Source organism: Cynocephalus volans, chromosome 11, assembly GCF_027409185.1.
Source record: "Cynocephalus volans isolate mCynVol1 chromosome 11, mCynVol1.pri, whole genome shotgun sequence".
Lineage (NCBI taxonomy): Eukaryota > Metazoa > Chordata > Mammalia > Dermoptera > Cynocephalidae > Cynocephalus > Cynocephalus volans.
Window position 1 is genome coordinate 100,849,035 of NC_084470.1, and position 23,897 is coordinate 100,872,931.

The 23,897-nt window shown below is 37.4% G+C and overlaps 1 protein-coding gene and 1 pseudogene across 1 annotated transcript in view; one reads left to right on the forward strand and one right to left on the reverse strand.

Moving 5' to 3' along the window:
• The window catches only part of TP53BP2 (tumor protein p53 binding protein 2), an 80,443-nt gene that overhangs the window by 50,662 nt on the left and 5,884 nt on the right, over window positions 1-23,897 (forward strand). The window contains exons 5-16 of the mRNA XM_063115075.1: window positions 1,170-1,271; window positions 5,085-5,259; window positions 5,944-6,125; window positions 6,498-6,662; window positions 7,086-7,314; window positions 8,604-8,714; window positions 9,049-9,197; window positions 9,941-10,403; window positions 11,903-12,678; window positions 15,594-15,731; window positions 16,445-16,578; window positions 22,230-22,396. Of these exons, the coding sequence (XP_062971145.1) occupies window positions 1,170-1,271; window positions 5,085-5,259; window positions 5,944-6,125; window positions 6,498-6,662; window positions 7,086-7,314; window positions 8,604-8,714; window positions 9,049-9,197; window positions 9,941-10,403; window positions 11,903-12,678; window positions 15,594-15,731; window positions 16,445-16,578; window positions 22,230-22,396 (2,791 nt within the window). The remainder of the gene's footprint in view (window positions 1-1,169; window positions 1,272-5,084; window positions 5,260-5,943; window positions 6,126-6,497; window positions 6,663-7,085; window positions 7,315-8,603; window positions 8,715-9,048; window positions 9,198-9,940; window positions 10,404-11,902; window positions 12,679-15,593; window positions 15,732-16,444; window positions 16,579-22,229; window positions 22,397-23,897) is intronic.
• Window positions 3,596-4,927, reverse strand: LOC134390865 (lupus La protein-like; annotated as a pseudogene).

Consider the following 23,897-nt stretch of genomic DNA (forward strand, 5'->3'; position numbering starts at 1 on the left):
TCTTTATTGGGTTGTTTGCTTTCTTACTGAATTTGAGAGTTCTGTATGTATTCTGGATCCAAGTCTTTTATCAGATATATGATTTTAAAATATTTTTTCCTAGTACGTGACTTGTCTTTTAACAATGTCTTTTTAAAGGGCAAAAGTTCTTGATTTTGATTAAGTAAGACTGATCAATTTTTGTCTTTTACAGAGCATACTTTTGGTGTATCAAAGAACTCTTTGCTTAACCCAAGGTCACAGAGATTTTTTTTCCTTAGCAGTTTTAGGTTTTACCTTTAGGTCTGTGATCCCTTTTGAGTTAACATTTGCATATGGTGCAAGAATCAAAGATCATTTTGGTTTTTGCATATGGTATTTCAGTTGTACAAGGAAAATTTGTTGAAAAGACTCTTCTTTTTCCACTCAGTTGCCTTTGCACCTTTGTCTAAAATCAGTTGCATATATGTGTGGTTCTGTTTTTGTACTCTCTATTGTGTTTCATTGATCTGCTTACCTGTGTTGACATTGATACCACACTGTATTGGTTACCTGAACTTCATAAGACTTGAAGTCAGGTAATCAAGTTCTCCATCTTTACTCTTTTCGTGGTTGTTTTGGCTATTCTAGATGCTATATAATTCTCTGTCGATTTTAGAATCAGCTCACCAGGTTTCACAAAAGCCTGCTGGGATTTCGATTGGGATTCTGTTGAATCTATAGATCAGTTTGAGAAAAGTTGCTATCTTGACAAGATTGAGATTTTGAATTCACGAACATGATATATCTCCCCATTTGTTTTGGTCATCTTTTTCTCAGCAGTGTTTTGCTGCCAATGCCCTAATACTATGTTTAATATGATCAAACACTACTCTCTTAGTATAAATTAACTGCAGATCAAGGTAATTCTAAACTGTTTTGTTTATGTGCCTGAATATTGAAACTTTATTTTAAATTTACAAACTGAAATAAAACATTGTTGGTTTGTATATTAGTATGTTTTACGTCTTAATAAGTCACTGTGTAAGTTTTAATGTAGAAATTAATGGTCTGTTTAATGCAAAAGAAAAGTGGCTAAATAATTTTTTCATGGTTGGTTCAGATGAAGCTTATAAATAGACCTTTGAGAGGAATCTTCAAGATCTTTTTATAGTAAGTTACATTGTATTTGTTTGTGTTTTTATTTGTAGATTAATAGTCCTAGGATGGATCTGACTCTTGCTGAACTTCAGGAAATGGCATCTCGCCAGCAGCAACAGATTGAAGCCCAGCAACAAATGCTGGCTACTAAGGTAGTGTCTTATTTTAAAAGCCTCAACAGGCCACTGTTGTTAATATATTTGTAAAGCTGTTTACATTCTACCTTCATTATAATAAGCCAGTTACATCACAGATATGAATTGTTATTATCAACCGAAAAGTCAACTGCTATGTGATGATTTCTTCAAACCCTTCCTATAGCATTTTGTAGAAGTCCTTAATCATCCCAATTGTTTAATATCTTCCTGACCCCTGATTCTGATCAAAGTTAGCGATCCTGTGTTGGGTATCAGTAAAACAAGAAAGGCATAAAGAACCCTACTAGGAACTACTCTGGGCTGCAGCGAGAACATTAAATTTACTAATGCTAACACTGTCCCCTTATGCTGCTTGGCTTCAATAGTAGGCTACTTGCCTTTGTTTGGGAACATTCTTTACCCACAAATCAATCCTTGTCCTGGCCTTGAGCAAGGAAAGTACAGGAAGCCTCTGTATTACTGTCCAGATTATTCTCACTGTTCTCTTGCCAGCCATAGGCTTCTAATCTAAACCAGATGCCATAAGACGTTTCTCTGTAAAGGGCTACATAGTAAATATTTTAGGCTTTGCAAGCTATGCTGCCTCTGTTGCAACTACTCAACTCTGCTGTTGAAGCAGCAGTATGTGGGTAAAAGTAAAGGAATGGGTGTGTCTGTATTCCAATAAAACTTTACTTACAAAAACAGTAGCAAGCAGGATACGGCCAGCAGGTTGTAGTTTGCTAACCCCTCGTCTAAACACTCAGTATCCACAACTGACAGGTCTTAGTGACTGAGTTCACTTAAGCTGGGGTAGACAACTCATGGTTTAACATGGCAAGTTACCCAACAGGGCTTTGAAGTAGTGGCCAGGGATTCTATAAGGCAGTTGTCTGCATGAACTGTGGCCTCACATGTTTTAACTTCCTAGGGTTCCTATCAATCCATTTCTATTTGTAGTGCCAGCCACCAGCTTTTTCAAAATCATGTGTTATTGCTTCTCAGACTTTAATATGCATAGAAATCACCTAGGGATCTGTTGAAAATGCATATTCTGATTCAATAGGTATGGTTTGGGGTTTGACATTTTGCATTTCTAACAAGCTCCTGGTGATGCTGATGCACTATTACGTTGAGTAGCAGGGACACATATTCAAATAAAAAGGTTGATTGTTGCAGAATAAATCTCCAACCTCAGGGTCCTTATTTTGAAATTATTGCCATGTTATTTATGTTTTAGGTATATTGACCTGAGAAGTTTACCTTTGATTATAAGTTGTGTGGCTTTGTTACTCAGTTTTAGTTAAAAATTTTGATGTAATAGTAAAAAAATTTCAAATTCCATAATTGCAGTTTTGTAAAGGTGTTAGGTATTCCTTTAGCTCTTTTCAGTAACCATTTGTTGAGTGTATACTATGTAAAATCCTGTTCAAAAAGATTTACATTTCACATTTCATTTAATCCCTACCACAGTAACAGGTGGCTGCTGTTGGTCATCCCTGTCTTATAGATGAAGAAGCATAGACTTGTATACTTGGTGAGGTTATGTAGTTTGTCCGGGGTGTCATAGCTAATAAGTTGTAGAGCTTGTGTTTGAGTCTGAATTTGACTCCACATCCTGTACACTTAACTGTCTTCTTACACTGCCTTCTGTGTCTACATGAACTCCTTCTTAAAACTGTCACAGCAGTTTATGAAAACTAATTGAAGAATCACTGCTTGCTTGCTGCATAGGAACTACTTGGATTAAAAATACTGATTCCTGGATCTTATCCCCAAGAGATTCTAGGGCTCCGGGGGGGCTTTTTTTGGGGGGGGGGCGCTGCTAGTTGGTACAGAGATCAAACCCTGGACCTTGGTGTCTTTGGCACTGTGCTCCAGCTAACTGGGCTAACCAGCCAAGCCCCACCCTACCCCACCCACTTTTTTTTTCTTGGAGTTCCTATTTTGAACAAGCTTCCAAGGTGATTTTGATGGCAGTGTATAGGACAGATGGTAAGACCAGAACAGTGTCACAGGGGTACCTCATTGTCGACTTCTAAGGATTGGGGTTAGATTATTTTTTTCTTTTTTTTTATAGTATATATTTTATTAGTTTGTACTAATACATCTCATACTACAAAGGCAATGTGGTGAAGAATCTTCCTTTTGATATTTGAATCATCCAAAATAACACAAACATGAATTTTTTAAAAAATTTAAGTAACAGTAAAAAAAGACAAGTTCTTTCTTACAGGTGGACGTTGAAGTGGACCTAATTCATTTTTCTTTTTAAAGGACTCCAAAGACAAAAGCAGCTTAAAATCTAATGCAAATGAATACAAAAATTGTTTACTAAACTACTTCTCTTAGGCACCATTTTCTGTTTTCTCTTGTTTGATGCAGGTTCTTCTTTGTTTCTTCTCTTGCTCTTTTTACTGGTCCAGCTGCACCTTATCGTCATGTTCATCATGACTATCAAATTTAGTTTTCTTGTCCTGAAACTTTACTTTTCCTTTAGCAGACCCAGGCTGGGCAACTTTATTTCCCTTTCCTTTTCCTTTAAATCTGTGACCTTTTGACTTTCATTTGTTTAGGTATTCTTGTTGATCTTCTGTGATTTTTTTCAGTGCTTCTTTTTCTCCCCGTCTCATTCTGGTACTTCCCAAGTCACTTCTTTGTTCCTTAATTACAGATTACCATTATTTGTCAGCACCATGCTCAGCCAGTGAGCTAACCGGCCATCCCTGTATGGGATCCGAACCCGTGGCCTTGGTGTTATCAGCACTGCACTCTCCCGAGGGAGCCACGGGCCGGCCCTCTCAGATTACCATTATTTGAATCTTTGCCTTTATCCAGTGCTTCCTTGGCCTTTCCTTTAAATAGAATTATTCCCTCTTTTGTTCCTCTGACAAAGTCTATCCATTTTATTTCGCTATGATTTGAGAAAAGGCTGTGCAAATCTTCTCTACAGGTCTGATCATCTAAATCACTTGAAAATTTCAGCAAACATCTTTTTTTCTAGAGATTTCATTTCAGTATTTTCTGCCAACTTTTGTTTTTTTCTTGCTCTTGTTTAGCTCTTAATTTAGCTTCCACTTTATTTTGCTTTCTTTCTTCAGGTTTTTTTTTGCAAAGTAGTCATCCTTGAAAAGTATTAGCAGGTCTGTGTCTTTGTACTTCTGGCCAGGGGTGTCTATGAACTTCTTAGCAGATTCAGTGCTATCAAACACAGCAAGTATTAATCCCTTGGATGCTTCGTGCAATGTTGTTCCCATCTAAATATTTAGCACTTGACTTTTATCTTCTAACTATTCTTTTATGTCATCAAGGGCTGCATCATCTGGGAAGTCTTTAATATATACAGATTTGTTTTTTACATCTTTTTTATACTCATCAGTCACTTCAGGGAGGGGTTTGCTTGGAGGTCTTCTGATTTTAGTTTTATTTTCACTGATTTCCATGAGTTCTGCCTTGGATTTGCTCAGTGCTTCCACTATTACATTAAAGTCTGTTGTTAGACAGTTTAACCTGTTGAATTTTATCATTATCTCCAAAGGTAGCCAGCCTTCATCCAGGTTGATCTGCTCCTTTAAAAATTTGTCCCACGGCAAGTTGAAGTCTCCGAAATAATACTCAACTCGATGACAGATTTTGGCCTCCAGGGCAGCCATTTTTTCATTATCACCATTTTTTCAGCATTTGTGGCTATCTTTAAAGTCCTGGCCCACAGGACCACACTGCAGGCTGCCTAACTGCAACCACAACGTCCTTCCAGATTATTTGGGGGTTAGTGCTACACCTGCTTAAAATGATATGCCTTATGATTTTTAGCTTTTTTATCTTTAGGAACAGCGTTTAAAGTTTTTAAAACAACAAGATCAGCGTCAACAACAGCAAGCTTCTGAGCAGGAGAAGCTTCAGAGGCTAAAAGAAATAGCTGAGAATCAGGAAGCTAAGCTAAAAAAAGTGAGAGCACTTAAAGGCCACGTGGAACAGAAGCGGCTAAGCAATGGGAAACTTGGTGAGTTGTTCCTAGTAGGTTTACTTTACTACCACAGGCTACATGTTAAACTGTTTTGTGTAAGAAATCACTCCGATATAGGAAATTTATGTAAATTCATAGTAAGAAGAATAAAGTGAATCTTTCTTTATAGGCTCACATTAAAAGGAATTTTTTGAAGAAATATAATTCACTGCAGTTTTGATGCTGCTGGTTTCTCTGAATTGAATTCAGCTGATGAATGTTTTAGATAAGGTTTCTAAGGTACCTTTGGAAAATGTAGTAGCAGTTTTTTCTCCCTGTAAATATTTTTTGATTGAGAATTTGAAAGCAAGGATTTTTATCATATAATAGCCCCTTCTATTATAATATCATTTTAATTAAAATTTTAGTAACTTAATAGCTCCATCTACCATTCTAAAATTGAAACAAAAGTTCTAAAGGAATTTCATTATTTCTAAAATTTGGAGTTTAATGTTTAATAATATTCATAATTCAAATTCTGCTACTGATACACTGAGACAGAAGCACAGACTTTTGGAGATGTCTGTGTTTATTTCTGTTGCATCTAAAAGGAATAGGTTGGTTCTAAGACATTCTGAAACATTTCTCTACTTTTTATTAGAAAGGTTATTGTAAAGCCTGGTTGCCTCGGAAGTAGTTCATTCTTTTCAACTGTTGTTGCTTTTGTCACTCTCATTCTAGTGGAGGAAATTGAACAGATGAATAGTTTGTTTCAGCAAAAACAGCGGGAGCTCGTTCTAGCTGTGTCAAAGGTAGAGGAACTTACAAGACAGCTAGAGATGCTCAAGAATGGCAGGATCGAGGGCCACCATGACAACCAGTCTGCCGTGGCTGAACTTGATCGCCTCTACAAGGAGCTGCAGGTAAACCATAGCCGTATTAGATATAGTACAACCTCCTGTCCAAAGACACAGAATTGTCCATATAAGTAGCAGGAAGTGCTAGATTTCAGTTGCTTTTCCTGAAGGGGATGGGTGGGGGGATGGCCTAAACCCCAAAGAATCCAGAACAAACTGTATAGTACCTCAAACAGGAAGTTTTAGGCATTGCTCATCTGCACAGCTGGTGGTCTAGCACAGATGTCACTTAATTTTAAACCATGAGAAGAGAAGTGTGGAGGAGTGGAGGGACCTTACATTTTTAGAAATTATATAATAGTTAACCATGTGATTATCTGCCTGAGGACACTTTTCTTCTTACTCCTTGGCTACTTTTCTCCCCCTCATTTTATTCAGTTAAGAAACAAACTGAATCAAGAACAGAATGCCAAGCTACAGCAACAGAGGGAGTGTTTGAATAAGCGTAATTCAGAAGTGGCAGTCATGGATAAGCGTGTTAATGAGCTGAGGGACCGGCTGTGGAAAAAGAAGGCAGCGCTACAGCAGAAAGAAAATTTACCAGTAAGTGGGCTGTTTTGTAATGGGCCAGGGGAGGAGGGAAACAGATGACCAGCCTAGTGAGGTCAGTTATTCATAAGCAGCTTCTTTAGAATTAGTGCTCATTGTGCCCTCAGAAAAGAGAGACAGTGTTTATGGGTCCTCAAAAGATAATCCACTGCTTTTTTTTTTTTTTTTTTTTTTTTTACTTTTTAATGTTATTTCCTATGTACCTCTGCTTTTCTTTCTAATACTAGTAATAAAGTAATATAGGATGAGAGGTCATTGTAGAGTATTTTTATTTTGGAACGTTTCTTACAGAGTGTATGGCTAGATTCTGAAATGAAAGTGCTCATTTAAAAAATTATGAAAGTTTTACAGCTTTTTCTGAGTTTGGTCATCCAGCATGACTTGTAATACTAAAAGACCTGTGCTTTTTTTTCTAAGGTTTCATCTGATGGAAATCTTCCCCAGCAAGTGGTGTCAGCCCCGAGCCGTGTGGCCGCAGTGGGTCCCTATATCCAGTCATCTACTATGCCACGGATGCCCTCCAGGCCTGAGCTGCTGGTGAAGCCAGCCCTGCCAGATGGTTCCTTGGTCATGCAGGCTTCAGAGGGGCCGATGAAAATACAGACACTGCCCAATATGAGATCTGGGGCTGCTTCACAAACTAGAGGTAAAAATAAGTCATTTCCAAGTCCTTACACAACTTAGGTTTTCGCCATCCCCACTGTTATTTTTCCCAAGGTTGAGTTTTAAAAGAATTTGTCTTTGTATCCCTTGTTTATGTTTACATTTTTGAAATCCCTTTGTATTCTTTGCTAGCGCAGTGAGAAGTTTTTTAATCCAAAGTAATATAATTCTATTCAGAAAATGAAATGAACTGTATTTTTGCAAATCTGAGGATTTTTAAAAAACTTTTATAAAGTTCCTTCTTGTTACTAAGGAAATTTTGATCTGATGTTAATAACTTGAGAACATTAATTTTTGTGTAGAAACACCACATATGTGTTACTGGTGTCATCTTTATAGAATGTGAGGTTGTGAACCCATTCTGTTGAGGAATGGTGTTAAATGTTCATATGTGCTTATGAGTGAGAATTTCCCTGCTGATAATTTTTAGAATAAAGGTAAACATAATTGGGAGATTAAAGTGAAAATAACAGAGACTTCTTGGTTAGTAATCTTTGCATTCTGTGTAGTCTTCAGATACATGGGTAGGTGCAAACCAGAGTTTTGTATTGAGAGGGAAAAATGAAGGGAGAGTTGCAGAGAAAACAGGGTAAAAACAGCCTTTAATGACCTTGTCATTTAGACCCTTGGAAGGAAAAATAGTATTCTTTTTCTGAACCGTTGTCTTATACAAAAAATGGATAATTTTAAAAATATTTGATATTTTGCTGTAATTATTGCTGTGAAGCAATAGTGCCATGTAGTCTGGATTTCATTGTTGAGTTATCTTTGTTTTGATTCTGTATAGAAAAATAAAAGCCATGGTTTTTGAAATTTAAATACCAGTGTAGAAAAAAGCCTGAATACACTCATTTGTGAAAGACTATGGTCAAAGACTGGGATTAAATGTCCACATTTTTGCCTTTTTGTTATGCATCACTTAAAGTATCATATATAAGATATACCTCAGACCCTTACGTTTGCTGAATCAGAAATTGTTTTCTGGGTGTGATAGTGATATTTTTTTACACTGTGAAGGGTAAGGTGTCCTTGCCGGTTGAAGCAGACTTTTTGTTTGCTATGACTAATTTTTAATTGTTTGAATAAGGTGGGAAAATCTTAAGTTAGAAATGTAAAATTTAATACAGTATTTTCCAAACAAATGTACTGGGATGTTGTGAGTCTAGAAATTAAAGCTGTTTTTAGAGATTAAAAGTCTTAGCAGTAAATTGAACCATTAAGAAAATCTCTTTAGAATGCAGAGTTATTTGTAGCTGCTTTTCTGCATTCTAGGCCCTAAAATTCATCCAGTCGGCCCTGATTGGAGTCCTTCAAATGCAGATCTTTTCCCAAGCCAAGGCTCTTCTTCTCTACCTCACAGCTCTGGGAATGCTCTGGACCAAGGTGAGGTTTATTTGTGCTACTTTTGAACATTTTGTTTTGGTTATCTAAAAGGTGCTGTGTATTCTTTTTTAGATAGTTCATTTTCTGCTATATTAAAACTAGGGGACAGTATATAACAATATTTAATTTATTTCCAGAACACCTTCATTTAGCTGGGGAACTAAGGCACTGTTATTGTAGTGTTTGGGTTATTCTTTTATCAACTTAGTTTAAAAATAGGAAAGCACCCAGTGGGTACAGCGTTTTATAGAGATTCAGGAGAGAGTAACTGATGAGTGAATAAGAAATTTTATTCAAACAGTTTGAATATCAAAGCGATTTTTTGTGTTTTCAGTTGATGATGGCGAGGTTCCGCTGAGGGAGAAAGAAAAGAAGGTGCGTCCCTTTTCAATGTTTGACACAGGGGAGCAGGCTGCTGCCCCACCCTCCTTCACCGCTCTGAGGAAAAACCAGAGCAGTGAAGACCTCTTGCGGGATGCTCAGGTACTTAAGAATATCCCAGTTTAAAAAATTTAATGGTAATTCTATAATGCAGTTTTTAGAAGGGGTAAAGTATTATATAAGGGTGAGCAGAAGGAACAAAGTATATATGGAAGATTAGAAATAACAGCACTCTGTTACTTTATTTTCTCTTGCTTGTGTGTACTTGGGCTCTTGTACCGTATTGGAGAATGGTGACATGCTTGCTTTTGAGACATATTTCCTGTGACTCTCTAAAAAGTATGAGTGCTTTGAAGAACATCATATTATTTGTGGTGTCCCCGTATCTTATTTCTTCAAGATTTGGTGCTGAGGTTATGTCAAATGATTTTGATGGTCAGTCATCTGTAATGGTTAGGATCTTAACTTTTGATAATCAGGTTATGGGTGAGTGCTCAAGTTAGGTGTTTTTTTGTCACAGTGGTCTAGACTGCATGAAGTTCTGATGATCAAGAATGATTTTCATTTATTGTTGCCCTCTGTGACTATGAAAGATGGCAGTTAAAAGTTTTCAAGTGGCATGTACAGTTGCTCAGACAGGAAGCGGGAACAAGGAGGATGTCACACGGGGGGGAATCATGCTGCATTATTGAAGTCTTGTATTAAATGTGATTAAATACAGAAATTTAAAACTCCTAACCGTTTTTAAATGTAGAGCTAATGTTTTTATAGCGTATGCTTGCATTTGTGAAATAGGTTATCTAGAACACCTTTTAATTGGCTTTCTGTGTGTGTGTATGTTACAGGCTGCAAATAAAAATGTTGCTAAAGTGCCACCTCCTGTTCCTACAAAACCAAAACAGATTAATTTGCCTTATTTTGGACAAACTAATCAATCACCTTCAGAAATTAAGCCAGATGGTGGTCCTCAACAGCTGTCAGCAGCTGTCGCATCCATGGGAGGTAAACCTAAACCCACAGGGCAGCAGCCGAGGGTGCTGCTGTCTTCCAGTGCGCCTTCTGGTGGCCAAGACCCAGCCCTTTCTGCAGGTTCTAAGCAGGAAAGTCCACCTGCTGCTGCTGTCCGGCCCTTTACTCCTCAGCCTTCCAAAGACACCCCACTCCCACCCTTCAGAAAACCTCAGACCGTGGCAGCAAGCTCAATATATTCCATGTACACGCAGCGTCAGGCTCCAGGAAGAAACCTCCAGCAGGCTGTGCAGAGCACGTTGACCAAGACACATGCCCGAGGGCCACACTTTCTGAGCGGTAAGGTTCCCAGTTCTGTTTTCACCTGCCCAACTGATGTATTTAAGTCCTGCACCAGAGCTGCTGTCTACCAGCAGACAGCAAAACAACGAGTCTCTGTATTGACTGAAGCTCTTGTTCTGAGGGTTTTGTTCACTTGTGGCTTCTGTTCTCAGCTGATAGTTTAACAGAGTGCCTGCAAAGTGTCAACTGCTACGAGGCGCTACAGGTGATGGACGAGGGCAGTGTGGCTCAGTTCTGAAGGAGTTCGCTGGTGGGTGCACAGGGCCTCACAGTGCAGAGGGCCACATCTTCACTGTGCATTTGGCCAGATGTCCTCAGTGCATAGAGGGTTGGATCTCTGCCCTTGTCTATGTGTCTTTAAAAAATAACACTCTGCTCTATTTTAAGTTGTCCCGGTGAGGGCACAGCCACTAGTTCAATGTAAAACATTATGGGGCTAATTTATGTTAAACATACAGAGTCAGGAAATTTGTTGGGTTCTTTCTAAATCATTAGTTAGTTTCTGGGACTAGAATAAAATTGACCATGTTTTAATTGAGTGAAAATGGCTTTCTAGTCATGAAACAATCACGTAATTGTGGCCTGAGATGTCACAATTGGTAATTGGACAGCAAAGAAGCAATATACAGTCATGCATTCCTTAACAACATGGCTATGTTCTGAGAAATGTGTCGTTAGGCAATTTTTTCATTATGTGAACATCATAGAGTATACTTACACAAACCTAGATACTATAGCTTACTACACACCCATAATCTTATGAGACCTCCATCATATATGGTTCATTGTTGACACAAACATCTTTCTGTGGCATGTAACTGTATAGGCTACCTCTAACTCTTTTTTTTTAATGGGTCTTTGATAAAAGCTGCTAATATAATTTGGGAATTAGATAATTTTGGTATAATCAGAATTTGGGGGGAATAGCTTTGGTAAATATAAATGGTTCTTAACAATTTTGCAAGCTAAATATGATTTCCCACATTGATTTACCTTTTTTTGGGGGGGGGTGGCTGGTTAGTACAGGGATCAAACCCTGTGGGCCTTGGTGTTTATCAGCACCATGCTCTAACCAACTGAGTAACTGGCCAGCCCTCACTATTGAAAAATATGAAAGATGGGATAGGACATGTTTAGTTTAACCTTGACACATTGAGAGGATTACCAGTATTCACTGGTTCAAAATTTTTTTTACATTTTGATATTTTAAATTTGGATGCTATAGTTAGTGATTTCTTAAAACTGGCAAATTTTTCTTACTGTTTCATAAATAATGGTGCATGTTACAGTTGATGGTAGTTTTTAGATTTTGTAATAAGTTTATTATGCAAAGATGGAACCCCTTTGTCATTTGTTAGTCCACAAAACTGGTTATATTTGAAGGGCATTATGTAGTAACTATGAAAATAAAGGAGGCTGTAGTTATCGTTGGCTATTTCAGTTACGTGCCAGTTTTATTTAATTATAATCAGGGTTTTTTTTCCCTCCCCAATTAGTCTATGGCAAGCCTGTGATTGCTGCTGCCCAGAATCAACAGCAGCAGCCAGAGAACATTTATTCCAACAGCCAGGACAAGCCTGGGAGTCCAGACCCTGAAGGAGAGCCTGCTTCTTCAGTTCAGGAGAACCACGAAAATGAAAGAATTCCTCGACCACTCAGCCCAACCAAATTACTGCCTTTCTTATCTAATCCTTACCGAAACCAGAGTGATGCTGACTTAGAAGCCCTGCGAAAGAAACTGTCTAATGCACCAAGGCCACTAAAGAAACGTAGCTCTATAACAGAGCCAGAGGGTCCTAATGGGCCAAATATTCAGAAACTTTTGTATCAGAGGACCACCATAGCTGCCATGGAAACCATCTCTGTCCCATCATACCCATCAAAGCCGACTGCAGTGACTGCTAGCTCAGAAAGCCAAGTAGAAATCCAGAATCCATATGTACACGTGGAGCCGGAGAAGGAGGTGGTCTCTCTGGTTCCAGAATCATCGTCTCCAGAGGATGTGGGGAGCACTAGTACAGAGAACAATGATATGCCAGCTCCTTCTCCAGGCCCTGATTATGTGCCTGAAGGAGTCCCAGACAGCAGCCCGAAGCTCCAGAGTAACACAGAAGAACCAAATCCAGAGGCTTCCCATTTGCTCGAAGTGTACCTGGAAGAATACCCCCCATACCCACCTCCACCGTACCCATCTGGGGAGCCTGAAGGGCCAGGAGAAGACTCCGTTAGCATGAGCCCACCTGAAATCACTGGGCAGGTCTCTCTGCCTCCTGTAAGTAATGTGGTATCTCATGGCTATTTTGGGAGTCTCTTACATCTTGTCATGCACTTCTAAGTGGTCATATTCTTCTTTTCCAGTTTTCCTTTTTATTTTACAATTCCCTTGGCACAGAGTGCATTTTATCAATGTTACCAAAATGTGACATATTCAGTATAAAGGACATTTTTGTATTTTAGAAAGAACCTATTTCTTTGTGAAGGAAACAGTTTTGCTCTTATCCCTATAAACACATTTGCTGTTTCCTCTCTAGCTGATGTCACATATTAGTGAAGCAGGACTCAACTGTGACTGAAAAGACCTGGGTTTGAAACTTCCGATCACTTGTTTAGCTCTGTGGAATCAGGCAGATGGTTTAACTTCTCTAATGGGTGGTATTGCTCTTTTTTGAACTTTTCTTTTTTGAGCAGTGACATTTATTTTTAATGAAATGTTGGTTGAAATCTCAAATTTACAATAGTGACAAAATTTGAAGGATTGAGGATGAAGGGGGAGGGAGAAGAACTGGGCAGATAATGGGGTAGGCTTGGCTCTAGCCTTTTCCTCCCTTCAGTGTAGTTTGGGAATCTCTGGCTCACATGGTGATCCCTAAGGTTTCTTTGTATTCTAACATTGTTATCCTAAAACTGTGTGTTTTTGTTTATGTTTTTAAGAAATTTTTTTGAATCATACATGATTATACATATTTTTTGGGTTCAATGTTGACATATGTTGATCAAATCAATATTACTAGCATAAGTATTGTTACAAATCGTACTTATTCTTTATGCCCCTTGTCCAGTCTCTTCCCCTTTCTCTTCCCCCCTCTGATTACCCCAGATTTCTTCTCTCCTTCTGAAAGAGTAATGGTTACTCTGTTGATTTGTTGCTTAGATGATCTGTCCAATGTTGAGAGGTGCATTCAGGTCCCCAAATATTATCACAGAGCAAATGCTTCTTCTGTCACTCTGGAATGGGCTTTGTGGAGAGAGGGATCTTCTTTTCTTTGGTCTCTGCTGGTGACTCTCCTTGTGTGAATGCACTGCAGTGGCTGGCGGGCCATCTGCACAGTGATTGTGGTGTCTAGCTGCTGCTGTGGTTATTGTGGTGGCTGTGGTGGGCCACCCACATGGAGGTAATGTTTTTTGGCAAGCTCCTTGGCGCTGGCGGTGTGCCTGGTTGTGGGAGGAGGGCCTGGTCCCAGGCTCCATGCCTCAGGACCCAAATTGTTTGTGTTTTGACTTGGGCATGCCTTCCAAATATTAAGCTTTTGTTTGGAAGTTTATCATGTCACTTTGAAATAGATGAGAGAAAATAAAAATCCTGGAATGTCTACATCAAGTTTGCTTTTTCACGGTTTAGTTTGAAGTTATTTTGTTTTAGTAGTACAGAAAGAAGTAGGATGCTGAACTATGAATTTGAAACCTAGTCAAAAGCAAAATAGCATTTAAAAAGATTTTTTTAAATGTGTTTTATATGTATGATCACTTATTCTATTTTCTAGATATGATAGTATTTAAAGATAATGATTATCCAGAGTTACTTTATTGGTTGCAATGAACATTTGCTTAAAAGTTTTATGTAGTAAATATTTGAAAATATAGAAAAGAAAGGTTTTAAACAGAGGTTACCATGTTTTAAACAACTCTGTGCCTTCTAAGTTCTATGGCTTGATTCTTTTCTTCATCCAAGTTTTAAACATGAGAAAAGGATGTTTGAAGTCGTATTGACCAAAACCAGTCCACACTGTAGCCGTTTGTTGTTTCCCTTCCTTGCTTCTTCTTGTGTCAAAATCATTCTTACTTTCATGGAGGAGAAGAAATTAAGAGTTGGTGACAGTATTGTACTTTTCTGTTTAAGATTGTTATTCTCTTCCTAGAGAAGTGATTTTCTTTTTCCTTCTTGTCTGAAGTGAAATAGAAGCCACTATCTCATACATTCGTTACAAGTGGGAATGGCAGGTGTACTTATCCTGTGCTTCCTGTATTAGCAGTCATACGGTGCTGACCCTTCTCTGTTCTTTTTGTCAAGGAACATTTTAGCTGTTGCACTTTTATGAAATATATTGATTGGTACTTAATGCTTTTCAAACTCAGTAGTTTTCTACATCTGAGATAAAATGATAGAGAAGTGTGTGTGGTATATATCTTACACCTCAGGAAATATTTTCACTTTGTTAGATGTGTTTAAAAAACCTATTTTATAAGATCTAGTCTTTAAAATTTTGCCTTATTTTTTAGCCTGACTTATTAAAACAGTTTAAGATTGTTGCAATGCCTCCTTAGTGTATCTAGGACAGACTAATAATCTTTATTATTTACTTTAATTATATTCTTTCTCCTGAGTGGCATGGTGGTGTGAAATGGTTAAGAGGAAGGATTCAGAGAAGCAGGTTACCTGGATTTGAATTCCAGCCCTGCCGTTTACTGTGTACCTTTGTTTCCTTATCTGTAAAATAGGATTAATAGGGTTTTTGTGAGGATTAAATGAAAAATCATTCAGTATGTGTTAGCTATACTAATTTTGAGCTGTGTTGGGTTTGCTATGCTATATTAGATAGGTAATTTAAAGACCAATCATGACTAATTTTGATACTTGATAGAAAGCCAGCCTATTTGCCACTTCAGATTATACTCTTAGCTTAGTTCATACAGTAAAATATTACACAGATGGAATTTTATTAGGTTAAAAAGTTAAAGTTAAGTTCCTCCCCCTTTGCTACATGAGTGTTCACTTTGTAAAAATGCATTAAACTGTATATTATGATTTCTGTACTTTTCTGAAGAATGTTATAATTGCATAAAATGTGCTAAATATGTATTTCTGACGTTTCTTTCACCAGTTTAGCTGAGATGTTGTTCCTCCCTTCTTGTTGTTGGTCTCTTTTGCTTAGATGTGGATCCTTAATTTTCCATGCCTTCCCTTTGCAGGGCAAAAGGACAAACTTGCGTAAAACTGGCTCAGAGCGGATTGCTCATGGAATGAGGGTGAAGTTCAACCCCCTTGCTTTACTTCTCGATTCGTCTTTGGAGGGAGAATTTGACCTTGTACAGAGAATTATTTATGAGGTATGATTTAATTAGTAAATTTCTTAAATATGACCTTGCATTCTGTTTTAAAGCTCTAATTACAAAGCTTCTATAGAGAAATCGTATTTTTAAATTGTGGTTTTTTTTGAGATTGTGGGTTGTGTTGAGGAACTCTTGAGAATGCTCCAAATAGGCTATGCTATTTTAAAGGCGTGACTGTAAAATTTTGATAATGCAGTTTAATTTTTACTTGGAGTCCTCTAGAGTACTTTTCTTTCTTAGGGAGATCATTACTCTCCTTTAAAAATTGTTCATGTATGGATTTGTACTATACATATACAGTATTAAATTAGAGATGTGGTCCCTACTTTTCAAAAGCCTACTACTTAAAATATTTTTAGTTGTCCTTTTTTTCCTTCTCATAGCAAATGTAACTTCTATTTAGAATCTAATTTGTGGTGGGAAGTTGGGAGGATAAATAAACAAAAATGACTGTAAGGATATAGTGTCTGGTCCTTCTTCAGTTTTTTTAAAACCTTTTTATAGTGACTGCCTACTTAATGTGGTTATTGTGTCTGTCTTATTTCTGGAATTGTTCTTGATATAGTTTTCTTGGCTCCTATAGGTTTTAATTATGACTTTAAAAAATTCCACAAGAGTCTATTTCTGTTCTCTTGACCCTAAGGAGCCAGTTTAGTGACAGTCCGGGTGACAAGAAATTGGAGTGATGCTCACTCTCCTTGTTGGTATAGGTTGATGACCCAAGCTTGCCCAATGATGAAGGAATCACTGCTCTTCACAATGCTGTGTGCGCAGGCCACACAGAAATCGTGAAGTTCCTGGTACAGTTTGGTGTGAATGTAAATGCTGCTGATAGTGATGGATGGTAAGATTTTCTTTTTTAAACGCCAGTCAGACTTCAGTTGTGGGGTTTCTGTTATGATTAAGCAATGTTGTAGTGCTGTTGGAAAGCAAAAAATTGTGAGGGTACTTCAAAAAGAAGTACATCATGGAAAAATTGAAATAAAAGATAACTTTTTTTTTTGTCTTTTTCGTGACCGGAACTCACCCACTGAGTGCACCGGCCATTCCTGTATAGGATCCGAACCCGTGGCGTGAGCGTTGCCACGCTCCCAGCGCCGCACTCTACCGAGTGCGCCACGGGCTCGGCCCGAAATAAAAGATAATTTTGATCCTTCCATGAACTTTTGAAGACCCCTCGTATGTGAGTATATGTCTTCAAGCTGCCTGTAATCTAGCTGGGGACACATGGCATCTGTTTTTGGGGATTCACATGTCTTCAGGTAGCAGTCATCTCACTCTCATGCTGGAAGTAAATGGAGTTGTTCAAAGTTTAGTAGTTAAATGATGATAAACATAAGAAATGTCACAAAGTGGTACACAGTTAATTAGTACGCTTAAGCAAATTTGAGAAAGGCTGATTTAAGCAAGGTCTCCCCAGCCCCCTGAAACTTCTCAGTCTTTAAAAATACTAATATGCAGATTTCAGCACAGCAGGATACAAAATCAACACACAAAAATCAGTAGCATTTCTTTTCTCCAATAGTGAACATGCAGAACGAGAAATCAAGAAAGCCTGCCCATTTACAATAGCCACCAAAAAAATAAAATACTTAGGAATTGAGTTAGCCAAGGAGGTGAAAAATCTCTATAATGAGAACAACAAACCACTGCTCAGAGAAATTAGAGAGGATACAAGATGATGGAAAGATATCTCATGCTCTTGGATTGGAAGAATCAACATAGGTGAAAATGTCTATACTACCCAAAGTGATATACAAATTCAATGCAATCCCCTTCAAAATTCCAAAGACATTTTTCTCAGAAATGGAAAAAACTATCCAGACATTTATATGGAATAATAAAAGACCACGCATAGCCAAAGCAATGCTGAGCAAAAAAAAATAAAGCTGGAGGCATAACACTACCTGACTTTAAGCTATACTACAAAGCTATAATAACCAAAACAGTATGGTACTGGCATAAAAACAGACACACTGACCAATGGAATAGAATAGAGAATCCAGAAATCAACCCACACACTTACTGCCATCTGATCTTTGACAAAGGCACCAAGCCTATTCACTGGGGAAGGGACTGCCTCTTCAGCAAATGGTGCTGGGATAAGTGGATATCCATATGCAGGATAATGAAACTTGATCCATACCTCTCACCATATACTAAAATCAACTCAAAATGGATTAAGGATTTAAATATACACCCTGAAACAATAAAACTTCTTAAAGAAAACATAGGAGAAACACTTCAGGAAATAGGACTGGACACAGACTTCATGAATACGACCCCAAAAGCACGGGCAACCAAAGGAAAAATAAACAAATGGGATTATATCAAACTAAAAAGCTTCTGCACAGCAAAAGAAACAATTAACAGAGTTAAAAGACAACCAACAGAGTGGGAGAAAATATTTGCAAAATATACATCTGACAAAGGATTAATATCCAGAATATATAAGGAACTCAAACTACTTTACAAGAAGAAAACAAGCAACCCAATTAAAAAATGGGCAAAAGAGCTAAGTAGGCATTTCTCTAAGGAAGATATCCAAATGGCCAACAGACATATGAAAAAATGCTCAACATCACTCAGCATCCAGGAAATGCAAATCAAAACCACACTGAGATACCATCTCACCCCAGTTAGGATGGCTAAAATCCAAAAGACCCTGAACGATAAATGCTGGCGAGGTTACGGAGAAAAAGGAACTCTCATCCATTGTTGGTGGGACTGCAAAATGGTGCAGCCTCTATGGAAAATGGTATGGAGGTTCCTCAAACAATTGCAGATAGATCTACCATACGACCCAGCTATCCCACTGTTGGGAATATACCCAGAGGAATGGAAATCATCAAGTCGAAGGTATACCTGTTCCCCAGTGTTCATTGCAGCACTCTTTACAATAGCCAAGAGTCGGAACCAGCCCAAATGCCCATCATCGGATGAGTGGATACGGAAAATGTGGTACATCTACACAATGGAATACTACTCAGCTATAAAAACGAATGAAATACTGCCATTTGCAACAACATGGATGGACCTTGAGAGAATTATATTAAGTGAAACAAGTCAGGCACAGAAAGAGAAATACCACATGTTCTCACTTATTGGTGGGAGCTAAAAATTGTTATATAAATTCACACACACACACACACACACACACACACACACACACACACACACACACACACACACACACACACAAAACCGGGGGGTGGAAGAAGATATAACAACCACAATTACTTGAAGTTGATACGATAAGCAAACAGAAAGGACATTGTTGGGGGGGAGGAGGAGAGGGAGGAGGGAGGGAGGTTTTGGTGATGGGGAACAGTAATTAGCCACAATGTATATCGACAAAATAAAATTTTAAAAAAAATAAATAAATAATATGCGTTCCGCATCTCCAAGGGGGATTGTAATTTGTGACTTTTTCTAATTATATTTGACCATAGAATCCATTTTTCATGGAACATTTTTTGGAACTAGTGTGTGCATAAAACACAGAAGATACTACTATAAATGATGAATATTATAGTTTGCAGGATAATACAAATGTTAATCGACATTATATGATGATAATATAGGTCCTCTTATGGAAGCGCCTTGCCTTGACTGAGATGCATTGGCCTAGGGACTACTTCAGTGGATATCCAAGGTGACAGTTTCGCTTGTTCTGAGCTGAATCTATAGTATAGAAATATGTCTATTTTATTACCTTGAATATTTGATATTTTTCACCGGGAGGTTTGAAGCTTAGAAAAATGAGAATGTGCCATGCATAAAGCAAAGGATTCCAGGCTCCAGAAAGAAAAAAAAAAGTGCTCACCTTGACTTCAGTGCAGTCGAATCACCTCTGTGAATCGCCTCTGTCATTCAACGAGCAACCAACTGATGCAGGATGCCCATAGTCTTTGTTTTTAAAGGCGGTTTTATTTCTCCTTCCCCCATATAATCACTTTTTAATCTGAAAATGAAGGCTCCATTATCAACACTAAAACTTTATTGTTTATTGCCTCTGGTACATATGATTGGGTCAGATTGGTTGTGTTCTGTCTCTTGTGTTGCCAGTTACTATGCCTCAAGAACCAAGTTTGCTTTTGCCGCAGCGAAGGGGTCAGTCTCAGCAGGGAGACTTGCTTCAGCTGAAAAGAGTGTTGGGTACATTGTAAATAAAGGGCTTATTTGTTTCAATTATGTCTCTGCAAAATTTTCTTCAAAGTAACAGGTCCTAGGGGCACACAAAGCACCCGAAGGCTTTTCCTTGGAAAAGCTCTTAGCTAAAGATAAAGTGAATCCACAAACTGAAGGTACCTTTTTTATCACCCCGTGGGGGCAATGTACAGAGCTGTGTGTATACATATATTCACACCCACCAAATTGTTACCATAGTGGGTGGTGTTTTCATACAAATGTAAATTGAGAGAAAAAGGTGCTTCAGCTTTGTACTGTGAGAGTATAAAAAAGACAAAGTTTTGTATGTTTTTATTACTTTAATTATTGTTATAAAAAGCCTGCCATTTTTAATATGTGGTTTGTGGGATTTTTGTTTGTTTTTCCTGTTTGGGGGTTTTGTTTGTTTTTTGTTTTTCTGAGCAAAAAAAAAAACACTTGCTTTTAGTGTTTGTACTGTTGCTGGTCAGGACATTAAAATATTAAAATGTTTTTAAAAATTAAGAAGAAAAAGTAAAAGAGCTTAAAAAAGGTCCTAATAAGGTATTGTCACCCCAATAACTAATAGAATGTATAGTAAATTTTGTATTTTATTTTTAATAATAGGAGAAAGTTTAAAATTATAATGTGTTCTTTTTGTGAAAGTCTATAAAAAGTTGCCTTTTCTATGTAGGATTAACAAAAGTTATAATCATCACACTATGTTTATTCTAGTATTTTAATTTTATAGCCTGTTTTTCTCTTAATATGGAAAATAGTTATGATATAATATCAAATTCTTATGTATACATATATGTTGAATACACACATATCCTTAAATTTAAATTAGCCTCATATTATTCGACTGTGTACTCATTTGTGCTCATTTGTTGTTACCCTCTTGTTAGACATTTAGATTGTTTTGCATTATTTTTTTGTTATAAATAATGCTTGGAGAAGCATTTTGGTCGCAGTTAAAATTTTTTTATATTTATAGGGGGCTGGCCGGTTAGGTCAATTGGTTAAGAGCACAGCCTTATAACCCCAGGGTCATGGGTTCAGATCCCCATACTGGCCAGCCACCAAAAAAAAATTTATATTTATAAAAGTGATATGTACCCACTGTGGAAGATATACAATATAGAGAAATAAGAAGAGGAAAACAAGCTATCCGTACCTCCACAATCTAGATGTAAAAGGCGAAAGATTTATACGATCTGAAGAGAAACCAGAGTGTCACAATCTAGGTGTAAACATCAGTAATATTTTAGTATATTTCCTTTAAGGTTTTTTTGTATGCAAAGCTTATTTTATAAATATAGATATAATTTTTTAGCCTGTTTGGTTTAACATTATAGCATAAACAGAACAAATTCTTAATGTGTCATAATATCCTTTTTTCCCTAATATTGGAGTTTAGGTTGTATATAATTTTTCATTATTCAAAATCTGCAGTAAAAAAATCTGTAGTAATATTCACCAGACTATTAATAATAGTGTTCTGGAATAGGAGATGGGGAATTTTAAAAATTAAAGAAAAAAAAATAGTGTGTACCCAAGAATAAAATGAAGAGAGAGGAAAGGGTAAAGAAAGCAAATCTTAAGTGCTTCAGAGTCTGATTAACATTCTCAAGCCTTCTGAGTTTGGGTAGTGGTCCTAGCTTTTCTTCTACCTCTGCTATTAGTATGGGGTCATTTATAATGTATTATAAAACATTTGAGATGCTGGAGAAGATTCTCTTTAATATATATGGTATTAAGTTCCTGCTATCCAGTTACTTTAAATAGATGGAAATGTGTATATTATACAGTCACCTTTCCAGTCTGAATTGAATTAACAATTTTTAAAAATTAAAAGTTAATTTGGGACTTAAAAAATATTATGAAGGTAGTTTACATGTGCAACTTGGTTTCTTCAAATTGCTGGAGCTAAAGGGATATTTAAAGGTACGTGTTTTGAGTGAAGGGGTATAATTTGAGGACTGTTAAGGTCGGTAGAAATAATTAAGTTGAGTGTTCCAGGATACAGAACTAAGTCTATTTTATCCTGTTTTTCTTAGATTATACATATTTCTTTTCTTTTTGCTCATTTCCTTGATTCTTCTCACTCTTCACCCAGCTCCTAGCCCCAGTGTGGTCCATTACTCTGTGGCGTTTTCCTTCGTGGTTATAATTCTTCGATGGGTTCAGTGATGTGTTGAACAGGTTTTAAAAACTTTTAAAGGTTTTCAGGAGAAAGGGCTTAGTAGATGTGGAACTCAAGAACTTTCTTTGCAGATATCTTATCACAGCAGCTGTCTCACTTTAGGAAAACATTTCTAGCCCTCGCTGTGTCTTGCTTCACAGGACTCCATTACATTGTGCTGCCTCGTGTAACAATGTTCAGGTGTGTAAGTTTCTGGTGGAGTCAGGAGCAGCCGTGTTTGCCATGACCTACAGTGACATGCAGACTGCTGCAGATAAGTGCGAGGAGATGGAGGACGGCTACACTCAGTGTTCTCAGTTTCTTTATGGTACGTAACAAGTACAATGAAGTGTATTGATTACTGTATTTATTATTTATCCTATATCTCTAGCGTATAATTTGATAATTTTTTTTTATTGTTTGGAGAAAATCTTTTGTGTTGTACATAGTCCTGGGTGTCGAGAAGAGGACAGACTTGGTCACACTTAATAAAATAGCTCTGTGCATATGCCTAGAAACAGCTATTGTCAGGGCATCTTCAGCTGCCAAAGACAGTGATGCAGCATCTGACCTAGTGGAGCTAACGGCTTTTGACCATCAATAGATCCTCTGTTGACGCTTTAGCACTTAGTGAGTGATGGTGTATCTTTGCAAGTAAACAGAATCTTCTTCCAAGATGATCAAGAGAAATGCAGTATAAGAATCCAAATGGTCCAAGTTTTCCTGCAAAGCAAACTTGGCATAAAGTAAAATAAAGGCAGCACATATTTTGGAGCTAATTTTTTTGCTCTTGTTTTCTTGATTTTGAGTTTATGATTCTGATTGCTAACATCAAATCTGTACCTAGAGAAAAAGGGACTTGAAGTTTTATATGGATTTGTGTTGGCTGGCATTTTTACTTGCAAGGAAACTTTTTTTATTTACATGACTTAGAAGTTAATTTTCCTCTGCAGTTTGTCTTGAGAGGAATTGGGGAGGGGGGAAGACAGAGGCAAATGAGGAGGTCCCAGGATTCCATATTGCTCAGGTTCTCAGAAACTCCTTTACCAGCTGATTGGAAGACCTCTGAGGTTAAAGGCTCGCCTTCTTTGTTTAACCACTCCCTTCTGTCTTTCTGCCTGTTTTTAGGCTCCAGGTGAGAATCACGAACCTCAAGTCCCTCACAACTGTTACTTTTTATTGTTGATATTTATGATTACTTTGTGTTTTGGACTTTGGACCATAGGATATTTTGTTATATTAACATGTTACTTTAAAATTAAAATGTTAATATATATTTAGCTATATGAAACTTACTGGCCACCTTGAGCTATATTTAGGTATGGAATATGACTTTTAATAACATTAGGAACATTTGTTGGAGATTTTTAAAAATTGATAAAATATACCATAGATACTAAGAGTGCTTGTGACATAGATGTGCAGTTTAAATAATGATGATAATAGATTGAACACAGTGAATAATGGTGTATCCAGCTTAGGAAAAGAACATGATCACTCTCTCTGATGTGACGCCCATCTCTGATATGGCCCTCCCAGGTCTGGTGACCACTACCTTGAAGTTCAGCATGCCTTGTTTTTTAAAAGCAGTGTATCATTTGTGTTAGAATCCTACAATTAATGTTTTTAGTTTTGCCTGTTTTTGACCTTTTATATAAAATAAACCATACTGGTGATTCTGTGGCCTGCTCTCTTCATTCAGCACTGCTTTTGAGAATCACTTGTGTTGCATGTCACTATAGTTTTATTTTAGCTGTGCTGTACTGCTCATTTTATGACTATACACAGTTTATCTTTCCATTCCATTTTCGAAGGACCCGTGGGCTTCC